We start from the raw sequence: 26,178 nt of genomic DNA, 5'->3' as shown, positions 1-26,178 counted from the left end.
AATCCTAAGCCATACCATTATCCAGTTAAAAGACAGACAACAGCTTTAAGTCTCACGGCCTCTGTAACTTTGCCTTTCAACCCCTGAAATGAATGGGTCAGGATCCATGCTGTTCGCTAACGGTTTCTCTAGGCTTTGAAAGCAAACAGCATGGATCCTGATGCACAGCCTGGTCTGGATCCATGCTGGTCGCAAATGCACCATGTTGGTTTTCTCATGGTGTGGCTCATATGAAGCTTGAGCACTCTGAGCAAGTGTTCTCTAGTTCCTAGTTTGAAACCATTTTCAGTTTCATGGTCTCTGTGATACTAACATTTGATTTACTGACCCACTGACCCCAAAAAGAAAGTGGTCACCTAGTGACCACAGGCCATCATCCTAAATGAAGTTTGACCGTCCAGCATCAAAGTATTTCCAGTTACTCATTACGAACAATTTACAGTCTCTTGGACTTTGACCATCTGACTCAAATCAATAAAAGTCAACAGATAATCATTCTATGAAGTTTGACTTTTATAGGCCAAAGCGTTCCCTCGCACCTGCTGGGAAACCAAGTAGTCTACCAACGGAAGTACCAACCAACCAACATAAGCAAAACAATATGCCCTCCATAAAAAGCAGGGTTTGGGATAGGGGGAGGGCATAAAATACACCTTAGTTGCTCTAGCTGAGTAGAGAAGCTCAAACACACAGTTGTCCAGTCTTCATCATGTTTTAATTCTGATAGGCACTAATTTAAGGGATTTACATGTGTACATGTAAATAGATAATATACAATGGAATGCAAAATATATATATTTTTATTGTGTTTTTCTTGCCAAATATCTAAAACACACACTGAATTTTTACATTAAATACAGTGCCTGTAACATGTTCATTTGTTCAAAAAAGAATTATTTTAAGCAATAAAGAATTAGCAAGAATTAGTTCATGCAACAAAGAAGATAAAACAAATCTAAAACACACAGACTACAATCACAATTTTCATGAATTAACAAAGCGATAGCAGAAGACAGCTACATTTGTATGTCCTTTGCCAAAAACTAGTTCAATTTCAAAATGACCTTTTGGACAAGGGTTTAAGAATTGGCTTTATTTATACCGCTGCATGTAAATAAAATACTTTAAGACAAAGGTTCAGTCTACAGAAACCATACTGCAGTAGTTAGTTATGCTTTCTTTATGTTTGGAGGTAAATTGCAAAATCTACTTTAGAACATCAAGCTTTGACAACTACATGTATGAACAATTCTGAAGCCCACCATTTATTTTGTAGAGTCAATGATACAATACATATGTATACATATAAATACCCATTCATGTCTCTGAGATTAAATCATGGCCACAACTATTTTCCTGGAGTGTAAATCTGCCAAGCTGTATAGTTGGGCACTTTGCATGCATTCCACTGATAAAACTGTTTTAGAAAAATGAAGGGTGTACTTAAGTCTTGAATACATAAGTTTCTTTATGTCATGATTGTGTATAACAATACCCTGTAAAATATAAATATAAACATATGAGGCCTGCATAACCTTTCTGACCCCATTTTTGTATTTTTGATTTTCAATTAATATGTTGCAACCTCTGCCCAAAAGACAACTTTGAAACAAACTATATATATTTATTTAATCAATAATGCATTCACAGACCTATAAAAACATAAAAGAGTCATAACTTTGGAAAAAAAGCTGTGAAAAAAAGTTTTAGTGTTAAAAATGTTCACCTACAGTGATTATGAAATTTTTTAATATGTTCATTTTCATGAAGTTTGGCATAACACTGAAAAAGGATGAAGTGAGTGAAAATTAGTGTTAGATATTGGTAAAAGGCAAGAAGAATGCCAATTTTCTCCATATTTGCAAAAAAAAAACATTGCAATGGTGTACTCACTTCTGCACAGTATTTGTGGTTATTTCTTAAGACACCTTGCAAAAATCTTACAATAAATTTGTACAACTGATCATTTTCACAGTACCCATATATTATGGATTTCTGAGAGAATTTTCACCTAAAATGGACGAAAAAGTCGCTTTAATATGGTGGATTTTTCAGAGTTCATCGTAAAACAAACAGTAAATATCCATGAACTGAGTCTCACCAAAAGCTGAAAAATGTTTCAAGTCATTGAACTGTACTTCAAATACTGTGGCATGCATATTCCCTTTACCTTAATGGTCACTTCCAAACTGTCTATAGATTCTACTGACAAAACGCAAAAAGGACTGGATCACAGAGACTGAATCAAAGCCAGAAGAGAGAAAATAAACCAGAGTCCCCATTCTTTTCATGCCAATCATATGATCAAAATAATCTCAAAACCAAAATAAATTTATGAATAATATGAGATAATACTGAAGCAACTTTTGCTGTAAATCTAAACTATAGCCTATCATATGGCAACATAGATGTATCCTAAAACTACATAGATTTCAATCATAGTCAGTCTGATTATCTGGAACACTTCAAGAAAGTGAGACTTCTTATTTTCCTTAGTGTTTGTAATTACTGGATATCTATCATTATTGTCAACTACATAATGATTTAACAATTTTCATTACCCATATGTTAGGCAATGTTTAAATGTTTCATATTTTATCATGGTAGGAAATTTATTCATGTTCTTCAAAATATAACTTTGGTTTAGAGATTATTTTGATTGTGATTCCCCACAGTGTCAATCCCCTGGGAAAAAATATAAATGTATTTCAGCAATTGTACATAAACATGATAAAGCAGCACTAAAGACATCAAAGAACTACAAAACGCTCATAGCTGCCAGTATAACACTGTTATTAACAGTACTTTCAAAAAACTAGACAAAAATGTTTAACTTGAAGAGATATACAGATGAAATGTGGCTTGTTACTGTATAAATGATATTTCTCACACATTGTTGACATACTTATAACAGATAATTTCTTACTTTGATGACATCTCACTGGCATGCCAAACAGATATATAATTTCTTACTTTTAAGAAGTTGGTATGCATTTTTCACCGTTTTGATAAGCCGACTCGCGTTCATGTACACCAGGTAAGGAAAATATCTGGTAATTGCTTTAAAATGTCATATTCCACTCTTCTATTTTTAACTTGCGCATTTTCACCAAAGCAAAAGTAAAATATGATGGTCAAATTCTTGAATGGGTGATCTGTCACATGCTTTTTGCAACTATGCATAAAGTCATATAGTAACTACTATAGCTGATGTACTTCAATAAAATGTTTCCTTCAACTGACTTGAGTACAATTCTATTCAAAATTCCTGTCTATTTCTTGGAAATTTACCTGAATTTCTCTTTAAGTTAATCAAAAGTGAACTTGCAAAACACCAATTTTGAATGTTGAGAGATCTGCATTTCTCAAGCAATATATGAAGCCAATACTAACTGGGAATTTATAAACTTAATAAATATAACAGATTGCGAACCAACTTTCAAAGCAAAAGCCATTGTATTTCTTCATAGTTCTACCATTCAAACTGTCAAAAATAACAAGTTATCATTCTAAACAATCTTGTAAAGCAACAGCCCTTGTTTTGGTTTGTTCTACCATTTAAACTGTAAGAAGTCCTAGCCCTCAGCATAAAATGTTGGCACTTACACTTTTATGCATTTGAGCCGTGCCATGGGAAAACCAACATAGTGGGTTTGCGACCAGCATGGGTCCAGACCAGCCTGCACATCCGCGCAGTCTGGTCAGGATCCATGCTGTTCACTAACAGTTTCTCCAATTCCAATAGGCTTTAAAAGCGAACAGCATGGAGCCTGACCAGACTGCGCGGATGCGCAGGCTGGTCTGGATCCATGCTGGTCGCAAACCCACTATGTTGGTTTTCCCATGGCACGGCTCATTTAATGATTTCAATTACTGCTGCATATGTTTGCAAAGTAATAAGACTTTTGCTGCAACTTCAGATGGCCGCATTTACACAGTCTTGCATTTTTTTCACATCCTGTCTTAAATTTTCACAGCCTGTCATTTCCACAGCCTGTTGACACTATCAAATGAACACTTTTTGCCCACCTTCTGTGACATTATTACATGCACTTAATTTGATCAACTAAAGCTTAACTAGTATGTCTTAAAAAGACTGAAATGGCATCAAAATGCTTGACGCAACAATATGGCAGCCGATTTCATTCAGTTTATCACATTTTTGTTTCCTTGCAGTCCTGGTTTTGCTATGATCACTGCTAGTCATGCTTCAAACTCATTCATGTACTGTATTACACATTTTTTGTGCACACCTCATTACAGAATATCACATAATCATGGTCAGTGGGTTCATATTTGAATTTCTTGGATTTAATAAATACTATGCTCTAATATATTATGTTCATTCTAGCCCTAAACTCCAATTAATTCCCTGAACTAACATTATAATTACTGGTTGCCACGCAACTAAATATCTAATCCAGTCCAGGAAATTTCCATACATTACATGTGGTCTATCCCATCTAAAATCTTGTTAAGGAAAGAGATAAACTGGTTCTCTAATACACTTTTTTTTTTTCAAAGAAATGTTTGTTCAAGATTATGGAGGTTATAGCATTCTGAAAGATCTGTCCTTACAATCTGTCAACTATTACTATTTCTTAAAAAAGTTACCAGCCTAAAAACCTTGCTTCTTCTTTGAAAAGTATTAAGATCACCGTCCATAAATGAACCTCCCCTCACAGGTGCTGAGCTTCATAAAAAGCGGATTTCTTGCGAGCATGTCTACCAAGCAGATTTGGGCAAGATTAGTGGCTCTACCTAGGACTTCTGCTCTACTATTTAAGCTGCTGTCTCCTGTCCTTTAAATAGTTGTTCAAGCATACACATCCAACAAAACAATGAATTAATTAATTGTTTTGTTGTGCTTCAACCACATCAATGCAATTTAGTTTATATAGGCAACTTAAACTTTTTTTGGCGGAAGACTCAGTGCCCCTCCAAGCAGTATTTCATGCACTTCCCCACAACTAGGTAGAACTATCAACCTTCAGCATGCCATCTAGACTGCATCCTTAAACAGAATAATTCTTCATTCTTTACAGACCTGGATCCAATTGGTGAGGGAAGTGATTTGCTTTCCGAAACTTTAACCAGTCGGCCAAGGGGCCTTAAACGATGAATGAAAATGATTATATTATGTGAAAGGATACGGACTAGGAAACATTCTCTTGAGATCTACTTTCTCTTTGCAGTAAGGACACGTCTGCTTCTTACCCACAATGCACCAGCCTCGTATACAGAACTCGTGAAATCTGAAACAACCTGTTAAGGAACATAATGCTCATGATACAGAATAACCAGAGACAAATGGAAAATACATTTGATAAACAAATGTCACTAAAACCTGCTTCATTTTCAAGCCAATACCATGAACAGTAGAGAAATTAAATTTCATACTTAATATGGTACCATTTGTGAAAATTTAGGACCAAACAAATAAGTTTTAGGCTGTCAGAATCTGAAATTTTATCCAAATCTTCACTCATGAAATATCTGACAATTCTTCATTTATTTTTACTAACAGGGATTAACTTGCTGAAACATGACTGATTGCTAAGCACAAAAGATGTGAGCAGACAGCAAAGTTTGTTGCCAAAGATAGAAAGTCTGACAAGAGCACATTCTGAAATGAGGGTTATCAGGGTGTAATGTCTGATGGGTGTGGGTAGTGTGTGTGTGTGGGGGGGGGGGGGGGGGGGGGGGGGGGGGGGGGGGGGGGGGGGGGGGGGGGGGGGTAAGAAAGTCAGAAATTACTTAAAAATACAACAAAGTGAAACAAAACTATCTAAATAAAAAGTATTGTTGTTAGCAGATGAAGGTATACTATGAAAAAAAAAAAACCACAATACATACATACATACCGGTACATTGTAACTGAAACAAACGAAAAATGAGATGTAATGTGTGTGTGCATGGGGTTAGGTAAGGGTGAGGGTTGGGTGAAGGTAAACTATCATGCATAATTTATATAAACAAGAGGGCCATGATGGCCATATATATCGCTCACCAGAGTTGATCTGGCCAACTGACCTAGTTTTTGACCCCACATGAACAAGAGTTGAACTTGACCTAAAGATCATCAAGACAAACATTCTGACTTAATTTCATAAAGATTTGGTTACAACTGTGGCCTCTAGAGTGTTCACAAGCTTTTCCTTTGATTTGACCGGTTACCTAGTTTTTGACCCCACATGACCCAGATTCGAACTTGACCTATAGATTATCAAAACAAACATTCTGACGAATTCTCCTGAGTTTCAAACTTAAATTGTGGTCACTGGAGTGTTGAAAAGATTTTCCTTTGATCTGGCCTAGTGACCTAGTTTTTGATCCCACATGACCCAGATTCAAACATGACCTAGAAATGATTAAGATAAGCATTCTGACCAAGTTTCATAAAGACTGAGTCACAAATGTTGCCTCTAAAGTGTTCACAAGCTTTTCCTTTGATCTGACCAGGTGACCTAGTTTTTGACCCCACATGACCCAGATTCATACTTGACCTAGAAATCATCAAACCAAAGTTTCTAAGTTTCATAAATACTGGGTCACAACTGTGGCCTCCAGTGTTCACAAGCTTTTCCTTTGATTTGACCAGGTGACCTAGTTTTTGACCCCACATGACCCAGGTTCAAACTTGACCTAGAAATCATCAAGCCAAATTTTCTGACTAAGTTTCATTAACCTGAGTCAGAAATGTGGCCTCTAGAGTGTTCACAAGCTTTTCCTTTGATTTGACCAGGTGACCTAGTTTTAAATCCAACATGACCCAGTTTCGAACTTGACCTAGAGATCATCAAGACTAACATTCTGACCAAGTTTCATAAAGATTGGGTCACAAATGTGGTCTCTAGAGTGTTCACAAGCTTTTCCATTGATCTGACCTACTGACCTAGTTTTTGACCCAACATGACCCAGATTCATACTTGATCTAGAGATCATCAATACTAACATTCTGATCAAGTTTCATAAACATTGGGGCACAAATGTGGTCTCTAGAGTGTTCACAAGCTATTCCTTTGATCTGATTTACTGACCTAGTTTTTGACCCCACATGACCCAGTTTCGAACTTGACCTAGAGATCATCAAGACTAACATTCTGACCAAGTTTCATAAAGATTAGGTCACAAATGTGGTCTCTAGAGTGTTCACAAGCTTTTCCTTTGATTTGACCAGGTGACCTAGTTTTGACCCCACATGACCCAGTTTCGAACTTGACCTAGAGATCATCAAGACTTACATTCTGACTAAGTTTCATAAAGATTGGGTCAAAAATGTGGTCTCTAGTTTTCACAAACTTTTTCTTTGATATGACCTACTGACCTAGTTTTTGATACCACATGACCCAGTTTCGAACTTGATCTAGAGATCATCAAGACTAACATTCTGACCAAGTTTCATTAAGATTGGGTCATAAATGTGGTCTCTAGAGTGTTCGCAAGCTTTTCCTTTGATCTGACCTACTGACCTAGTTTTTGACCCCATATGACCCAGTTTTGAACCTGACCTAGAGATCACCAAGACTAACATTCTGACCAAGTTTCATAAAGATTGGGTCACAAATGTGGTCTCTAGAATGTTCACAAGGCAAATGTTGACGGACGACATGTCATGGCAAGCTACAACTGACACTTTAATATTATATTGTTGTATTTTTCTTTCATGAACAGAAAGGATACACATGGTCACACTGTAATTTACATGTATTTTCTATAATTGCATCTTCATTGTTCATTACTAATATTGGATTTCCACACACAGCACAGATATTAGGATCTAATCTTTTCCCTGGTAGACCAGTTGCTGTATAATACTGGAATAGAAAAACATACAATTATTGATCATACAAATCATTAATACTATTATAGTTTCCATATGTCAGAAAATAGCCTACTTTTGGGATTGGAGCATAAAGCAGCATGTCTCTAGATGAAATATTTGCAGAGAAAAATATTTCCAGTAAATGTACTATTAATAATAATAGTGTAGTAATTTAGTTCATACTGAAACCTTTTTTTAAGAATATCATAATGTTTTTCTAAATAATGTGTAACTTCACCTCTAGAAACTATCTGTTGGGGAATAATTTGTTTAGATTAAAATACGTTCTTAACTGCCCTCACTAGTTCTTACAACTTCTCTCTAGTTCTTACCCTAATACCCAACTAGTTCTTACCCAAATACCTCACTAGGTCTTACCCAATCATTCCCCTCTAGTTCTTACCACAATACCCTTCAAATTCTTATACACAGTACTTCGCTTGTTTTTCCCAAACTAGTTCTTACCCTAATACCCCATTAGTTCTTACACAAATACCTCACTAGTTATAACCACAATACCTCAGTAGTTCTTACCCAAATACCCTATTAGTTCTTACCCAATACCCTACTAGTTCTTATCCCAATGCCTTACTAGTTCTTACTCCAATATCTTACTAGTTCTTACCCAAATACCCTATTAGTTCTTACCCAATACCCTACTAGTTCTTATCCCAATGCCTTACTAGTTCTTACTCCAATATCTTACTAGTTCTTACCCAAGTGCCTTAGTAGTTCTTACCCAAATACTAGTACCCCATTAGTTCTTATTCCAATGCCTTACTAGTTCTTATCCCAATATCTTACTAGTTCTTACCCCAATGCCCTATTAGTTCTTACCCCAATATCTTACTAGTTCTTACCCCAATATGAGCTGCCATTGTATCACTGCAGACTTCTGCAAAATCTCTCGACACAACACCAAAATACAGGCCATAAAACATGACTAATAAACCAAAATCCATAGAGTACTGTGGTTTTATCAGGAACAACATATTGACACCCAGCATTGTCAGCATTATCACCATGTATCCCAAAATCCCTGAGCCGTAACTGATCTTGTAGATGAGCAGAAACCATTTATATACAAGTCTGAAATTTAAAAAAAAAAAGTTACTAAAAGGATATACCTAGTGAAAAAGCATTCTAAAACTGCTAACAGCAGATTCAGTTTATTTTCAGTCAACCTAGGTTGACCATTCAGTTGCTGAACATTGTATATAGTGAAGTATTTGTTTTATGATCCTGTAACCCATACTGAAAGGGAAAGCTATGTCGGCTTATAAGACACATAAATACATTGGAAGCATATCTTCCTGATTCCTAATTTTTAAGCAGGTAGGCAATCAGTAACCACTGTAAAATCATTTAATTTTGTGGACATGAAATTTCGTGGTTTTGGCCAAAACGGCAATTTTATGGGATATGAATTCGTGGATATCAACTTTTGAACATAAAATAAATGGGAATTTTACTTGTTCATTGGGATTAAATTTCATGGACTGACTCAACCACGAAATCCCAGAAAATAGTCCCCCACGAATACTAATGATTTCACAGCATTATTTAACTAGCAGCCTCTGTCAGGGCTCTGACCTCTGACCTTCCAATTGCTGTGCAGGTGCCCTATTCATCAGGCCACAGCAGCTCACTATATATATATATGATTTTCGAAGTAAACCTTTGACAAGATTTCATGCAGGCATTACAGGATGTTTTTTTTTTAAATCAAGAAGCTCTATCTTCTGTGGGCAGACAGTTTACAAAAATATGTCCAGTGGGTATTTCACATGTACCAAGAGTTCTGTGAATTATGTTACACATGTAAAAGTTCAGTCACAAAAGTTACAAACTAATTCATGAAATGACCAAAATCCAACAGGCCAACTTAATATTCACATAATTTTCCTGCATATTTTTGTGGTGTAAAAGGAATGTAAATTGTAACAAAACTGTTAGTAAACATGTGCTTTTTCACAATGGCCATATTATGGAACCTCAGCTCTTTGTATGGGCACAATAACCTCAGACATTCCCAGGGCCATTTCTATAACACAGATTAATTAACATTTAACAATACTATACAAATCTGTTTCAGATGAATACAGTAAGACTGACATACCTAGGAGTCCTTCCCTCCAGGGGTTTCCGTGTGGATTTGAACACAATAAAGGCAGTGATAATAGAGAAGATTGCCCAGACAACTATAAACCTCATCCAGCCAAACTTGACACAGAATCCTACAGGAATTACCCACATTCCTATTAATGTGGCTCTCTGAAAGAAAGGAAAATAACTTCACTTTTTTTACAAAATTCTCAGTTTTCAACTCTAAATTTGACTAAATCCTTAATTTCTAATTGGACTTTGTGGTACAGAAAATTTGACATAACTGGACTTCAGACTATAACACCAAGAAAGACATGTACGGAGCTTGTCAAATGCCACTCAACTGCTCATAACTATGAGTGAAAATTGGCTGAGGGCAAGAGGAATTTACTGTTACTTGTTCTGCTTGACGAGTGCAAGTTTTACTAAAAGTATATTAAATTCAATGAAAAGAGAGCTGCATAGAAGCCGTAAAATTTCAACAATTGAAAACAGAAGTTGATTTCTTGTTGGCAACTCTAAAATAGGACCTGTTCCATTAAGGTATCATTTTATGATCACATTAGCTAGACACCCGATACTCCACAACCAGATTCTGGTACGTACCATTTTCAGTAGATTTTAAAATCATTGCAGTGGATTAATTAATACTGTTTTTCCCTACTTCACTGCAGGATAAGTACAAACTGCAGCAGGATGCACGGAAATTCTAGGCAGTTTGCCTGGCAAGATGACTTGCTTTCGAACAATTTGTCAAGCCCTGATGTATAGGAATACTGTTTTCACTTTGACTTCAAATTTTTTGTTAAAAAATCTGCAAACACTGTGAAAAACAAAATACAATTTTCAGTAATGAAATGTTTTATAGTACCTACATACTGGACAACATGTCAATAACTTATCTAAAAAAATTTTGGTAATATCCAGTACAGGTTCTGTAATAATACATTGAGTGGTCGATTGGTCAAGAGGGCTAAGACGCTTTCCTATGGAGGTGAAGGCCCCTGGTTCGAATCCTGGCTATTCCCACTGCGGTGTGTCCTTGGGCAAGGCACTTTGTCACGATTGCCTCAGTCAACCCAGCTGTAAATGGGTACCAGCAAATTGCTGGGGGGTAAGGTATAATTAGTTTTAACTGTTCTTAATATAGGGTCGCTAAAAAGCTCTACAGAGCTTATGTTAATTGTTTCACAAAGCAACAGTAAATAAAATTTACCTTTTACCTTTACATTCATGTACACAATGTATTATTCAAGTCTAAATTTTTCATCACAACCAATTTCCTGAGTCAATTCTTAAAATTATGAATGTTAGTGAAAATGGGGCTTGATACTATAAATAGATCCTACCTGGTATGACCTGAAGTATCTCTGTTTCCATTGTACCAGTAATATCTGAGCAACAACAAGTGTGGCAATCAAAATAAGAACCATCTCAGCATGCATCGCCTCATGGCCACGATGTTTCTCATGTAACCTCTGATGCTCTATCCTGTAAGTATATACTGGGAAATAATTTCTGAAAGTTAAAATCTTGTGGTTCAGCTTTTTCACCAGGATATGAATTTGTGGATTTCCACTTACCGAGATAAAAAGAATGGGAACTTTGCTTGTTTGTATGGATTAATTTTGCAGACTAACGCAACAAAATTTAAGTACCCTACAAGAATTAATGATTTCACAGTTCCTCAGCACAACAGTTCATTCTTAAAATACAACAGTAACTTTACAAAATTATGGCATTAAACTCTCTCTTGGTTTATCTATACACTCTCATAGTGACATTGTCAAGTATTAAATTAAATGAGCCGTGCCATGAGAAAACCAACATAGTGGGTGTTCGACCAGCATGGATCCAGACAAGCCTGCGCATCCGCGCAGTCTGGTCAGGCTCCATGCTGTTCGCTTTTAAAGCCTATTGGAATTAGAGAAACTGTTAGCAAACAGCATGGATCCTGACCAGACTGCGCGGATGCGCAGGCTGGTCTGGATCCATGCTGGTCGAAAAGCCACTATGTTGGTTTTCTCATGGCGCGGCTCAAATGTAATATTATCCCAATTTAGAGGTGCAGACTGTGCAATCTTTCAGATCTACTTATTATAATAAGTTCAACACTTCAACACTGAAAACATTAATACAAAATAGTGCAAAATTTCAAATGGATATTTTTACATGCCGCTAATATTTTATTGCTGGCAAATTTCAGATTTCTAAAATTTAATAACATTAAAATGATGTAAATTTCCTCCTATTAGTTCCTTGGGTTCCAGCTCTATTGTCCTGAAAACAGAACATGTCCCTAATTACCTTACTGCAAATAACTGCGTAACTTTTCAACAAAAGCTGTTTGTGACACTGATATGAGTCATTTGTGAGCTGTCAGAGGCAAAAGAATATGTAATTTTACATGATGTGACCTTCACAATGGAATAAATGACATCAAAAATATCTGACCTCTACTGACCACAGGCAATCATCCAATGAAGTCTAAGTAACAGCCAAAGCATTCCGTCTAGAGGTCACTGTGACCTTGACTATTGACCTAATATTCACAACAAGAGGGCCATAATGGCCCTATATCGCTCACCTGTCATCATTGCACTTAAGGACAAGAAGGTCAAAAAATCATAATCAAGATCAATCAAAAGAATCATGAGAAAATATAGTTGAAATTTTCTTAAAGGTACAGATATGTCAAAATACACCTATAAATTGGAGGTACCATCCATGTTGTACCACAGGAAAGTGGTCTCGGTTTTTCCCAAAGGCCAATAATAAACAAGAGGACCAAGATGGCCCTAGGTCGCTCACCTAAGAAACACACCATAACAGTGTAAAACATGTTTGACCTTGTGACTTCATGGAAATAAATATTCTGACCAATTTTCATTAAGATTGAACCAAAAAATTGGTCTCTTGTGATAAAACAAGCATTTTCTTAGATATGACCTAGTTTTTGACCCTAGATAACCCATGTTCAAACTCGACCTAGATTTTATCAAGGCAATCATTCTGACCAAAATTCATGAAGATCAATTGAAAAATACAGCCTCTATCACATACACAAGTTTTTTCTTTGATTTGACCAAGTGACCTGTTTTTGACCTCAGATGACCCATATTCAAATTCGACCTAGATTTCATAAAGGCAATCATCCTGACCAAATTTCAAAAAAAATCAATTGAAAAAAACAGTCTCTATCGCATACACAAGATTTTTCTTTAATTTGACCTAGTGACCTAGTTTTTGACCTCAGATAACCCATATTCAAACTCGACCTAGATTTCATCAAGGCAATCACTCTGCCCAAATTTCATGAAGATCAATTGAAAAATACATCCTCTATTGCATACACAATGTTTTTCTTCGATTTGACCTAATGACCTAGTTTTTGATCCCAGATGACCCATTTTCGAACTCGGCCTAGATTTTATCAAGGTAATCATTCTGGCTAAATATCATGAAGATCAGTTGAAAAATACAGCCTCTATTGCATACACAAGGTTTTTCTTTGATTTGACCTAGTGACCTAGTTTTTGACCCCATATGACCCATTTTCGAACTTGGTCTAAATTTCATCAAGGTAATCATTATGACCAAAATTCATGAAGATCAATTGAAAAATACAGTCTCTATCGCATACACAAGGTTTCTCCTTGATTTGACCTAATGACCTAGTTTTTGACCCCAGATGACCCATTTTCGAACTCGGCCTAGATTTCATCAAGGTAATCATTCTGTCCAATATTCATGAAGATCAATTGAAAAATACAGCCTCTATCGCATACACAAGGTTTTTCTTTGATTTGACCTAGTGACCTAGTTTTTTACCCGAGATGACCCATTTTCGAACTCGGCCTAGATTTTATCAAGGTTATCATTCTGACCAATATTCATGAAGAATAATTGAAAAATACAGCCTCTATCGCATACACAAGGTTTTTCTTTGATTTGACCTAGTGACCTAGTTTTTGACCCGAGATGACCCATTTTCGAACTCGGCCTAGATTTCATCAAGATTATCATTCTGACCAATATTCATGAAGATTAATTGAAAAATACCGCCTCTACCGCATACACAAGGTTTTTCTTTGATTTGACCTAGTGACCTAGTTTTTGAACCGAGATGACCCATTTTCGAACTTGGCCTAGATTTCATCAAGGCAATCACTCTGACCAATATTCATGAAGATCAATTGAAAAATACAGCCTCTATCGCATACACAAGGTTTTTCCTTGATTTGACCTAGTGACCTAGTTTTTGACCCGAGATGACCCATTTTCGAACTCGGCCTAGATTTCATCAAGTTTATCATTCTGACCAACATTCATGAAGATTAATTGAAAAATACAGCCTCTATCGCATACACAAGGTTTTTCTTTGATTTGACCTAGTGACCTAGTTTTTGACCCGAGATGACCCATTTTCAAACTCGGCCTAGATTTCATCAAGGTTATCATTCTGACCAATATTCATGAAGATTAATTGAAAAATACAGCCTCTATCGCATACACAAGCTAAATGTTGACAGACGACAGACGACAGACGACGGACGACAGATGCCGGACATTGAGCGATCAGAAAAACTCACCTGAGCATTGCTCAGGTGAGCTAAAAAAGTTACTAAATAAGCTATTTATAGTAACATGAAAGGGTTAAAAAAAATTATTGTAAGTGAACAAAAGAAGGATCTGCCAAATAAAAACAAGAGGGCCAAGATGGCCCTAGGTCGCTCACCTAAGAAACACACCATAACAGTGTAAAACATGTTTGACCTTGTGATTTCATGGAAACAAATATTCTGACCAATTTTCATTAAGATTGAACCAAAAAATTGGTCTCTTGCGATAAAACAAGCATTTTCTTAGTTATGACCTAGTTTTTGATCCTAGATAACCCATGTTCAAACTCGACCTAGATTTCATCAAGGCAATCATTCTGACAAAAATTCATGAAGATCAATTGAAAAATACAGCCTCTATCACATACACAAGTTTTTTCTTTGATTTGACCAAGTGACCTGATTTTGACCTCAGATGACCCATATTCAAATTTGACCTAGAATTCATTAAGGCAATCATCCTGACCAAATTTCATAAAAATCAGTTGGAAAAAAACAGTCTCTATCGCATACACAAGATTTTTCTTTAATTTGACCTAGTGACCTAGTTTTTGACCTCAGATAACCCATATTCAAACTCGACCTAGATTTCATCAAGGCAATCACTCTGACCAAATTTCATGAAGATCAATTGAAAAATACATCCTCTATTGCATACACAATGTTTTTCTTCGATTTGACCTAGTGACCTAGTTTTTTAACCCAGATGACCCATTTTCGAACTCGGCCTAGATTTTATCAAGGTAATCATTCTGGCTAAATTTCATGAAGATCAGTTGAAAAATACAGCCTCTATTGCATACACAAGGTTTTTCTTTGATTTGACCTAGTGACCTAGTTTATGACCCGAGATGACCCATTTTCGAACTCGGCCTAGACTTCATCAAGGCAATCATTCTGACCAATATTCATGAAGATCAATTGAAAAGTACAGCCTCTATCGCATACACAAGGTTTTTCTTTGATTTGACCTAGTGACCTAGTTTTTGACACGAGATGACCCATTTTCGAACTCGGCCTAAATTTCATCTAGGCTATCATTCTGACCAATATTCATGAAGATTAATTGAAAAATACCGCCTCTATCCCATACACAAGGTTTTTCTTTGATTTGACCTAGTGACCTAGTTTTTGATCCGAGATGACCCATTTTCGAACTCGGCTTAGATTTCATCAAGGCAATCATTCTGACCAATATTCATGAAGATCAATTGAAAAATACAGCCTCTATCGCATACACAAGATTTGTCTTTGATTTGACCTAGTGACCTAGTTTTTGACCCGAGATGACCCATTTTCGAACTCGGCCTAGAATTCATCAAGGTCATCATTCTGACCAAGTTTCATGCAGATCAGTTGAAAAATACAGCCTCTATCGCATACACAAGCTAAATGTTGACAGACAGACAGACGACAGACAGACGACGGACGCCGGACATCGAGCGATCAGAAAAACTCACCTGAGCATTGCTCAGGTGAGCTAACAAGAGCACTGCAATGCAATGCAAATGCAGAGCAATATACACACAAAACAAAGTCATATGACCTTTGACCCCTAAGTGTGACCTTGACCTTAAAGTGAGCCATCCGAAACATGTGCTCTGCACATCGTTTCGATGAGGTGAACATTTGTGTCAGGTTTCTTTGAAATCCTTCAAGGGGTTTAAGAGTTACAGAGCGGAAGGGAAATTGCTAACCAACAGGCAGACGGACACCGAGGCGGTAACATAATACGTCTCTTAGGGCGTATAAAAAGGAATCGAGATCTTATGGTGATACAAGTTGTGTGCAAGTTTGGTTAAAATCAAATCATAAATGAAGCTGCTATTGTGCAGACAAGGTCAAAATAGCTAATTTTAACCCTTTCAGGGACCATAACTCTGAAACCCATTATGGGATCTGGCCAGTTCAAGAAAGGAACCAAGATCTTATGTAGGTTGAAATGAGTCTAATGTCTAGATATCAAGTGGCAACCATTGTGAATCTCAGTCACTATGACCTTGAACCTTGACCTACTGACCCCCAAAATGTTAACGCCAATGTGACCTTGACCTCCTGACCCAAAAAGACAATAGAGACCATCCTCTTATCACAGACTATTGTTCTACTAAGTCTGATAATTGCGAGACCAAGCACTATTGATCATCAGAAACCAAACGGACACAGAGTGAGACAATCCACCTACACTAAAAGTCTTACAGCTCAACATGAATCTTGGGTTCAAATAAAAATATAAATACTGCTTACTTCCATCTTTCCTTCTCTGACAACTTTGACAGATCTATTGTCTGAAATACAGAAGGAAAATATCTGAATAAGCTTACAGGAAACACACATAAGAACTTTATAAGTAGGCCTAAGGTTAGTTAAAACAAAAACTTCAAATACAATCATGTTATAATGGGTCAGATAGTATTTTTGCTTTAAATTAATACACACTATGGAAATCAGAATGTGCCACATGAATAAAATCTTCAGTACATGACTTAATGTGCTTTTAAAATACTACATGTAAATTGATATCTTACTTAAAATACTAGTACAGCTACACAAAATGTAGATCTTAATATTTAACAGACACCAACTGGAAATATGTACTTGTAACTACATCTGTCTAAACCAAGATATGGATCTTGTCTTCTTTTCGTAAACATGAATTTTATATGTTACCTGATGTATAAATTTTAAGTGGAATTTGCATGACTTGAAAGAAATGTTCTCAGGATGTGACACTTGTTATTTTCACATGCTTTACAAGGAAAACACTTGCTTTTATATATCAATGAATATTCTTGAATTCTGGTACATAAATGATGCAAAAAGGAAAGAATTATCTAACAGAATATGTAATGCTGGTGTATGAATGTACATAGACAGTAATAATTACAGAAATTGTATATATTGTATTTTTTAAAAACATAAAACCAACTATTCTATAAAGAAAGAAAGCCGTAACTTCCAGACTTGAAACAGAAAATGTAAGCCAGCAATAACAGGTTAGGACATGATTACTACCACAGTATAGCTATAAACATGCAAAATTTGTAAGACGTTTACAACCTAGAAAACAAATTCAGAGTGTTCCATCCAGAGTAAGAAAGCGATGAAAGGCCAGTCACTGGGTCTGTCCATGTATAGCTAAGATATATACATGTACCCACATACCAAAGACATGAACAGAAATTAAATCCAGGAAGTATGGAACTTATAGTTTTCTGAGGAGGGTCAACAGTCATTTTCCTTGGCTGAATAATTTTAACCAATTTGACCTGTTAAGTTTTCGGACCTTGGGCAACAGTTTGTACAATTGACAGGCAAACCATTAAATAGGTGTATAACATCTATTTGATAAAACTATTCAAATTGCACCTTAGTAAAACTTAGAATAGTCAAAACAAGTAAAACTAAGCAAAATAACGAAATTCTGTTATACTACAGCAGCCCAAAACCATTTAATGTACCTTCATGTCAAGAGCATAGTGGTTTTTGGAATACTTTGGAAAAGTCATACTTCAAATTCTAGTATGCTTGGGCCTAGATGAATAGAAAAGCATAAGGGTTTGTGTTTGTATCTGTTTAATGTGTAATGAACAACTCTCAAAACAACAGCTTCTGATTGGTTGATTCTGAGCTTAAATTTGAAACTAACCAACGGCATGGTCCTATTCCAAGACTGGTCTAATCTGCTTTATAACATTGTTTCCTGTTCTCTGTATTCTATGAGTTTTAATAATTTGATTTTTATAAAGTAAAGGTGATGAATGTTAATTTTTCGCACTGTGGAGTTTTGGTTTTGATTTGCATGCAAATTGTTTGTTGTTTTTTGTTTTATAAAGTTTTTTCATTGAATGGAATGGATAAAATGTAAATTCACATGTTATCATAGCTGTTGTCAGTGAATAGCATTAAGGTACACAGTAGCTGTGATATAACAGAAATTCTAACAAGATCCGATTCATTTTCCTATAAAACAAAGAGGGCTGAAAACAGTGAATTATTATACAACAATTCATTGTTCTGACGTCACAATTACTACGTCGTAGCGTCAAACAGAATAGCGGCGCGCTGGAAAAGAAACCGACTGAAAACGGGCCAATATTTAATGAATGCCGTCAAGGACGTACTTTAAAGTCCTTGGTAACGTGTTAGAATCGAAATAACATATCTCATTTAGTGATTTGCTCTTGAATAAAATCATTGTCGTTCAGATGCGTATTATTATATCACTCAAGCTGCGCCCTCATGATATAATTCCTTCGTATCTGAACTCCAAACAATGATTTATTCAGCGACAAATCGCTAAATGAGATATATTATTTCTTAAATAAATCTACCAACCCCTCCCCCCAACCCCCACAAACCAAAGGTCACTCAAGGCTTTGATTTTTTTTCAGTAATCAATTTTATAAATTTTTTCCTTCTTTAAAGTCTTCATTAACAGCAATTCTTTGTTCCTATTATTATTCTCAGGTTTCCATGCTGTTTGAAGTATAGATACTGTTGAAATGGATATCACATTTATTGATTTATCTGATAAAGTCAGCAGCCAACTATACATTTGTGTGCTGTAATGATTCATGTCTCACAGTTGGTTCCAGTTTTCATAGATAACACAGATTTATATTGTTTGAATTCAAGAAATACATACATGTACTAATATTTGAAAAAAACTAGAGGACCATGATAGCCCTAGATCACTCATCTGAGCTTCATAGCCTAACCTTGTAGTGGCGGTGCTTTTTGGTAAATCTGTTCGTAAACAATCACATCTAAAAGGTCAGCGTTAGAAACATTTGTGCTATATATATTATTTTAAGATTTTAAAGTTTCAAGCAATAAATATGGGAAAAATATCTCCACACCCTGCTGAACTGGTCTTTTTGGAAAATAGCCTTTACAACTTTGGTAAAGTCATCCAAGATAAAACTTGTTACAAGTACTATCTATCTAATGTCATATCTTTTGTGTTTTATATTTTCTTGGCAGTAGGTATGGAAGATAGAGAGTCCAGGATTTTTTTTAATGAAAGTGTAAAACAGTGGGTTCTGATGCATTTTTTAGTCAAAACTTTGTTAAATACAGGTAACTTCTTGGGCCACTAGGGGCAAGGGAGCATAGGCCATCCAACCCCTCAACCCCTTTGAATCCAGGTTTGTGTAGACTAGGAGACTTTGACCAGCTGTGGAGCTTCTCATGCTTTTGTTTAGTCTCTGTTTTGTGAAAACTGAAAGGCTTCACTTTTAAACACAAGCTGAAGTATGTGTATGCATGTCATGATTTAGATCCTTAAAGTAAGGAAAAAGAAACGAAGTTCACAGCACTTTCAACTACAAATCCATAAATCATCTCAGTCCTTTTAAATCAAAAGTGTATTCTAAAGGTGATACACAAATTGTACAGGTCTTGTAGAATTAGGTCAAATTACATCACATACATCACAACATTTAAATTTTTTAGCTGTCAAACAGGGCTTCCTTTCATCCTACATCAAAGGCCAAATGCCAATCGGCACTTTTCCTTTGAACTTCAGCCGCCATGTGCCCGTGTTTATTTCAAAATATTGATGCAATTTTGTCACTCAATACTGGGATTTAAAAGTTAAATTATGATTGAAAATACAGGAAAATTAGGATTTACAAAAACAAAAAATCTCAGTAAGTGGCTTTATTTGTGTTCCAAAAAGGTCTCAATTAATACATATCAATGTAAATAGTTATCACCACACCCATTAACCGGTTCCGAGCAAAACAGTTCGTGGCGGACAAAACAGTTCACCGATATTTTTGCCCGTATCTGCATAGGGGTAAGTATTCTCTATCCAAGAATCTGTTGGTGCAAAATATGTTAAAGATATTTATTTCTGAAAAAAAAGCATAAATGAAGAACATGTCATGTGCTTCCCGTTTAAAACTAACCTACATTTAGTAAGTTATGACGAGTTAAAAGTGTGATCTTGTTGAAAAAACGTGAAAGCGAAAGTTTATCACGGTATATTTAATTCACTTTTCAACCTCGGTCTATGGTATTAACGTCAACCTTTATAATGTTTGCCCTGAATAGTGTCCAATTTTTAAAGGTCCATTACTAAGAGAAAGTGAGTTGGCAATTTTTTTCATAGCCAGTGCATAGACTTCTGCAAGACACTAAATAATGAAGATTGGCAGGTCAAAATTTACAGAAGGTCTTTGGAACTCAAAGAAATGTATGTGTATTATGTTGAAATTTCAATGAATCGACAGAATGACCCCCCAGGTCTTTTTAACTTTCTTCATACTTCATAGAAAAATAACTGTACATATACTGCGATTTATTTCGAATTTCTACATACCAACTTTCATTTTCCAATAAAATGAAATAGTTTCTGTGCTTTTTAAAAGAAATTAAAATGTTCACTTTCCTTAGTATTGGACCTTTAATCGACAAAACGCAATATTCAACGAGTTATAGACATTCAAACATGACATGGTCGAAAAAAAGTGTGGCGGCATTGCACAGCTTAAGGTTATTTGTGTGGCGAGCAAGAGCAGTCCTGTATCTTTTTAGTTTACTTTAATAAATGGTCTAAATAGTGATATCCAGCTTGTAAGTCTTGAAAAATAACGTTTGTAATCAGACAACAGCAATTTACACTAATTTTAATTAACAAACAGATGTAAATCAAAGCATATATAAGTCATACAACCGTCTAACAATGTAATATATCATCAACACTTCTTCATACATTTTTCAATTATGTTTACAGTGGTATGGTAGTTTGATGTGATGCCTTCCCATTTAGGAACGTTCCACTTACTTTATTATATCATTTGCGATATTTCTTTCAGGATCACAATGCATATGTACCTGTGCTACTACTGCAATACAACAGCTGACGTTTATAGGCACTTAATTCAGCACCTCTGTAATAGCCATAGGTTTGACACGTTCAAGTACAAACAACTTGAGCTTGACTGTCTTACGGGAAAAACTAGATATCGAACAAAAATATTTGAATGTATTAAACCTGTGTCACATATATTATCCGTTGATGAAAACAATCAGTTACACATATCTCTTCTTGAAGAAAACAACACTGAAAATTCTTTTTTTATCTGAAGTAGCAGAAGACAATCTTTCACTAAATGTTAACGAAAACAAGGAATTACGAAACACTTTAACATTTAAATTAGAATCCTCCGGTCACACATTAAACCGGAATCCACCTAAAAACCGGAATACACTTTGCATAATCGGAATACACCTGTATTTTTTAATTAAAAGGTATTTTTGAAGTGTTTTTGATATAATTCAATCATATTTATCATAAATGATTAATATACGAAAAGAAAATAAAATACGTTCACGCAAAATAATTTTATACGAGATTGAAGTTCGGCGTCCGCGCCGGAAATTTCCATAACCGAAATATACCCGTATTTCAATAATAAATGGTATTTTTGTAGGGGCTAATGCAGAAAACATTTGAGTATAATATAAAATAAGTTTACAAAAGGAAAATAAAATACTTTAATTAACGCAAAATGATTTTATACGAGATTGAAATTCGGCAAGCTTACGGAAATGTTGCACGCTTACATCGCTGTGACTAGATACCGGAATGTTGATTATTGGAAATGATTTAATAGTTTCTTCACATTTTATTTAAAAAATGAAACAAAGAAAATAATTTATAATAAAAAAATATCGATATTCAATTTATAAATGAATTATAGACAAAATACGGGTCATGACATAACCGCGCTGATCGGAAAGGGCCTGTCATATGTTTATTATTTGAAATTATTAATTGTTTCTTCATATTTCATTTAACAAATAACACAGAAAATAAATTAGGAATTATAAAATAGCAATTTTTTCGATTTTAAAATGAATTATAGACAAAATACGAGTGGCATAAACCGCGCTGATCGGAAAGGGCATAACATGATCGGAAGGGGCATGTCACGTGTTTATTATTGGAAATTATTTAATTATTTCTTCAGATTTCGTATAACAAATAAAAAAGAAAAGAAATTGAGAAAACAATATCAATATTCGATTTTTAAATGAATTATACACAAAACACATGTCAGCGCATAAACCGCGCTGATCGGAAAGGACCGACCATATGTTTATTATTGGAACTAATTGAATTATTTCCTCAGAATTAATCTGATAATTTAACATGTTTAAGAAAAAAATATATTTTGAAAAATCTGTTTTCAAAAGAATTATATCATGTTTAATATATAAATATACAAACGTTTACTGCGTTCATTGCCATCCTTTAAATGTATGCAGCGTAACAAACACGTGTCTCTGATTAGCCCCGATAGAGTTTGATTGGATTATCACACCTATTGATAATCAATTAATCAGTATATTTGAAAGCACACACAAGTGACATGTGACAAATAATGTCTAACGAGGGAAGTGCAGATAAATATGATAAGCTTTTATTTAATTTCATTTAACTGTCGATATGATTGCAAATTGAAAAATTGAAGAAAAACAGGAACATTCAGTATATTTTTTATTTTTGCACACGAAAAGCTTATATAGCCATATACATATATACTTAAATGTATCAACACTTATTCAATGTTTTACTAAAACAGCGATGAATTGTAGATTTAATCATACATTGGCCTATATTTTTTACGAGTTGACATTCCAGATACACCATAGAAGGCACATTTATATATTAATGCATACTGCCCTTGGTATGATTTTCCAGGCGTGTAACATAACTGTCACCAAATATTTTTGTCTATGGTGAATATATCATATTATTGAATGAAGCATATTTACTCAACGGCAATCCTCTCCCTGTTTTTCAGAAGAAACAGACCCACCTGAAGTAAATTTAACTGATATTTATGACAATATACCTGAGGTAATAAAAACATTACATGAAATGGTCAGTTAGAATTATATAAAAAAAATGGCTATCACTAGTCGCTAGTAAACAGTTCCCAATGGAAAACATATGTTATTTGTTGTTCCTCGATTTTGTAGAATGGTCTTCGAAATCCTCTTCATCCCGGATGAGATATATGCATGAATTTTTTAAAAAAAAATTGGAAAGTTGGTTACAAACTGTTCCGTGGGAAATTGTTGCGTTTCATGGCTGGTCCCCAAAATACAGGTCAAGTTGTAAGTTGACAGCAAGTTCTTCGTGATTGTTCTACACAAAACTCAAGTATAAACTTTGCAGTGCCTTCTAAACCAATCATACTGGTGATGTGTATAATCATTATACGCGTATTTTACATCACTATATGCATACGAATTGCATCATGTCATCCCCGCTGTATTTTCTGAACATTGCTGTGCTAGTACCACTTGTTTTTTGTCAGATTACAATGAGTAACAGGCTTGATATCACTATTTAGACCATTTATTAAAGTTAAATAAAGAAAGACTCAGGACTGCTCTTGCTCGCCACACAAAGAATTTTGAGCTGTGCAATGCCGCCACACTTTTTTTCGACCATGTCATGTTTGAATGTCTATAACTTGATGAATATTGCGTTTTGTCGCTTAAAAATTGGACAATATTCAGGGCAAACATTATTATAAAGGTTGACGTAAATATAATAGACCCAAGTTGAAAAGTGAATTAAATATATCGCGATAAACTTTCGTTTTCGCATTTTTTCAACAAAATCACACTTTTAACTCGTCATAACTTATTAAATATAGGTTAGTTTTAAACGGGAAGCACATGGCATGTTCTTCGTTTATGCTACTTTTTACAGAAATAAAAATCTTTAACATATTTTGCACCAACAGATTCTTGGATGGAGAATACTTACCCCAATGCAGATACCGGCAAAAATATCGGTGAACTGTTTTGTCCGCCACGAACTGTTTCGCTCGGAACCGGTTAACAGGTGTGATCACTCAAGTTGCCGATTATTCCATTGCATGATCAAAAATTTAGATAGCTGTTTTCATCTAAACTTTTAAACAGAAAATTAGAAAGGGAACCACACTTCCAATCAAATACACAATAACACACTGGGGGGGAAAAAATGAAAATATATATGGAGCAATAATGTTATGCCACTCGAGATCTTTTTGAGACACTTTAGCCAAAGTATGAGCCAGTGGCTCCAAATGCGATAGGTAGCGGACGCCCTGATTCTGCCTTGAAATGTTTATTTCTAATACCAAAGTCATGTTTTGTCAGAAAAAAATATTTTTAAATGGATAGAAAGCATGATAATCTAGGTGACCCCCTATTGGCAAAAGTGAATTGATCCCCTATTGGTGAATTGGACAGGTTTAAATATTTCTTCATAACTTCAGACATAAAAGATAGATTCAAATAAACCAAACATTTATATGAATGCGAGCAATAGTTCCAAGTGTTAGTAAGTTTAGATATCATGAAAGTCTAAATAAACATTCTTCACTACATGCTAAAAGTGTAGATAGTGTCCCGCTATTGGCGAGTTATCTGTACACACAGATCTAGTCCAAATAATAGGACATTTCGGGACAGCGTGACAACTTTTGACTGTCACTGTATCCGTCATGTCCAATCTTATTCTGCATATTTCTGTTAGGAAATCCCCAATGAAAATCCATTGGGAACATTTTCTGGTATATGTACAAAGTATTTGTAATGATTACATCTCTGATAATGAATAAATTTATGTTGACATTAAAGCATAAACTTACCATGCTGACATTTTATGAATGTATATTTTGTGTTTTGTTTCTGCAATTTTGTATTATCGGCAGTCTGTTGTGTATTGAAACCAGTGTCAGTGTAGATATCTCCTTGCACCTGTCACTTTATATTTTCGAAGATTCAAGTCTCTTATTTCAAATTATGAGTTATATTCAACCCATTTGAAGTTTCTACATGAATATTAATGTCTAATTTATGACAGCAAGTAAGTCTGACCAGTACATTATGACTTTTTTGGATTTTTTAATATCTTCATTTTCCTAACAGTAAAATGCAGACACGGGTAAGGCTTCCTGGGATGACAACTAAAAAATATCAGATCATAAAATAAGTCACCCCGATAAGCCAAATGATTAAGGCTCACACAGATCCAGTGTTTAAGTATGATGATGGCAAATATATGCGAGGTTATTCTTTTTATCTGTGTTGGAAGTTGAAAGTTTCTATCTCAACAAAACAACAACAGCGCAAGTCTCAAAACTTTACATATGTCCGAATATATGCAGTATCCGACACTACCTCAAAGCTGCATGCCGCTGAAGAACCCTGCATTGCAAGATCTGGTGAAATATATAGTTACTGACATGATTAAACAGTTGTCAAACAGATAATATCTTTGAATTACCTTATTTTCTGGTAAGTTGAGAGGAATGTGGGCATGTTCTACGTGGTTCATTTTCGATTGATTTTTTAACTACGGTAAAATCCAAACATTCCAAATATAAGGAATTGGTAGGACGAATACAAATTTATGCAAGTACAACAGAAACTGTTCATCTTTATCTATATCCCACTACTATATCCCACTATAGACTAGCTTTAGACATTAACCACAATTTTGGCAGTGGCTGTGTTACATTGTATTTTGACTTTTTGCAAAACATTATTATGCAACTGAGTCAATAAGAAATAGATTTTTTGAAAGACACAAATTCATTACATACT

The 26,178-nt window shown here is 35.1% G+C and overlaps 1 protein-coding gene across 2 annotated transcripts; it reads right to left on the bottom strand.

Annotated features, from left to right (window-relative positions):
- Window positions 1-782: 782 nt before the first annotated feature.
- On the bottom strand, window positions 783-25,945 carry LOC123556934 (RING finger protein 121-like). Of its 2 annotated transcripts, none has more exons than XM_045348034.2 (8): window positions 25,859-25,945; window positions 16,801-16,841; window positions 11,281-11,422; window positions 9,945-10,099; window positions 8,686-8,914; window positions 7,684-7,817; window positions 5,154-5,255; window positions 783-4,463 (listed from the first exon to the last, which is right to left on the bottom strand). In XM_045348034.2, exons 1-8 carry the CDS (start codon window positions 25,907-25,909, stop codon window positions 4,343-4,345), a joined length of 975 nt encoding a protein of 324 aa, XP_045203969.1. In that variant the 5' UTR covers window positions 25,910-25,945; the 3' UTR covers window positions 783-4,342. The 2 variants fall into 2 exon arrangements, with proteins under 2 accessions (XP_045203969.1, XP_045203970.1); XM_045348035.2 differs by lacking the exon at window positions 25,859-25,945 and adding an exon at window positions 18,015-18,089.
- Window positions 25,946-26,178: the final 233 nt, after the last annotated feature.

The sequence above is a fragment of the Mercenaria mercenaria genome, chromosome 5, assembly GCF_021730395.1.
Source record: "Mercenaria mercenaria strain notata chromosome 5, MADL_Memer_1, whole genome shotgun sequence".
In the NCBI taxonomy this organism is placed as follows: domain Eukaryota; kingdom Metazoa; phylum Mollusca; class Bivalvia; order Venerida; family Veneridae; genus Mercenaria; species Mercenaria mercenaria.
The sequence above is the reverse complement of the archived record's forward strand: the minus strand, read 5'-3'. Positions and strand labels throughout refer to the sequence as shown.

Coding starts and splice junctions, on each gene's coding strand:
- LOC123556934 (XM_045348034.2), bottom strand. CDS start 25,909: ATGAACCACGTAGAACATGCCCACATTCCTCTCAACTTACCAGAAAAT. Junction 8,915..9,944: donor CTGGAGGGAAGGACTCCTAG/GTATGTCAGTCT, acceptor TTTAAATTTCAG/ACTTGTATATAAATGGTTTC. Junction 4,464..5,153: donor AAGAGAATGTTTCCTAGTCC/GTATCCTTTCAC, acceptor ACAAGATTTTAG/ATGGGATAGACCACATGTAA.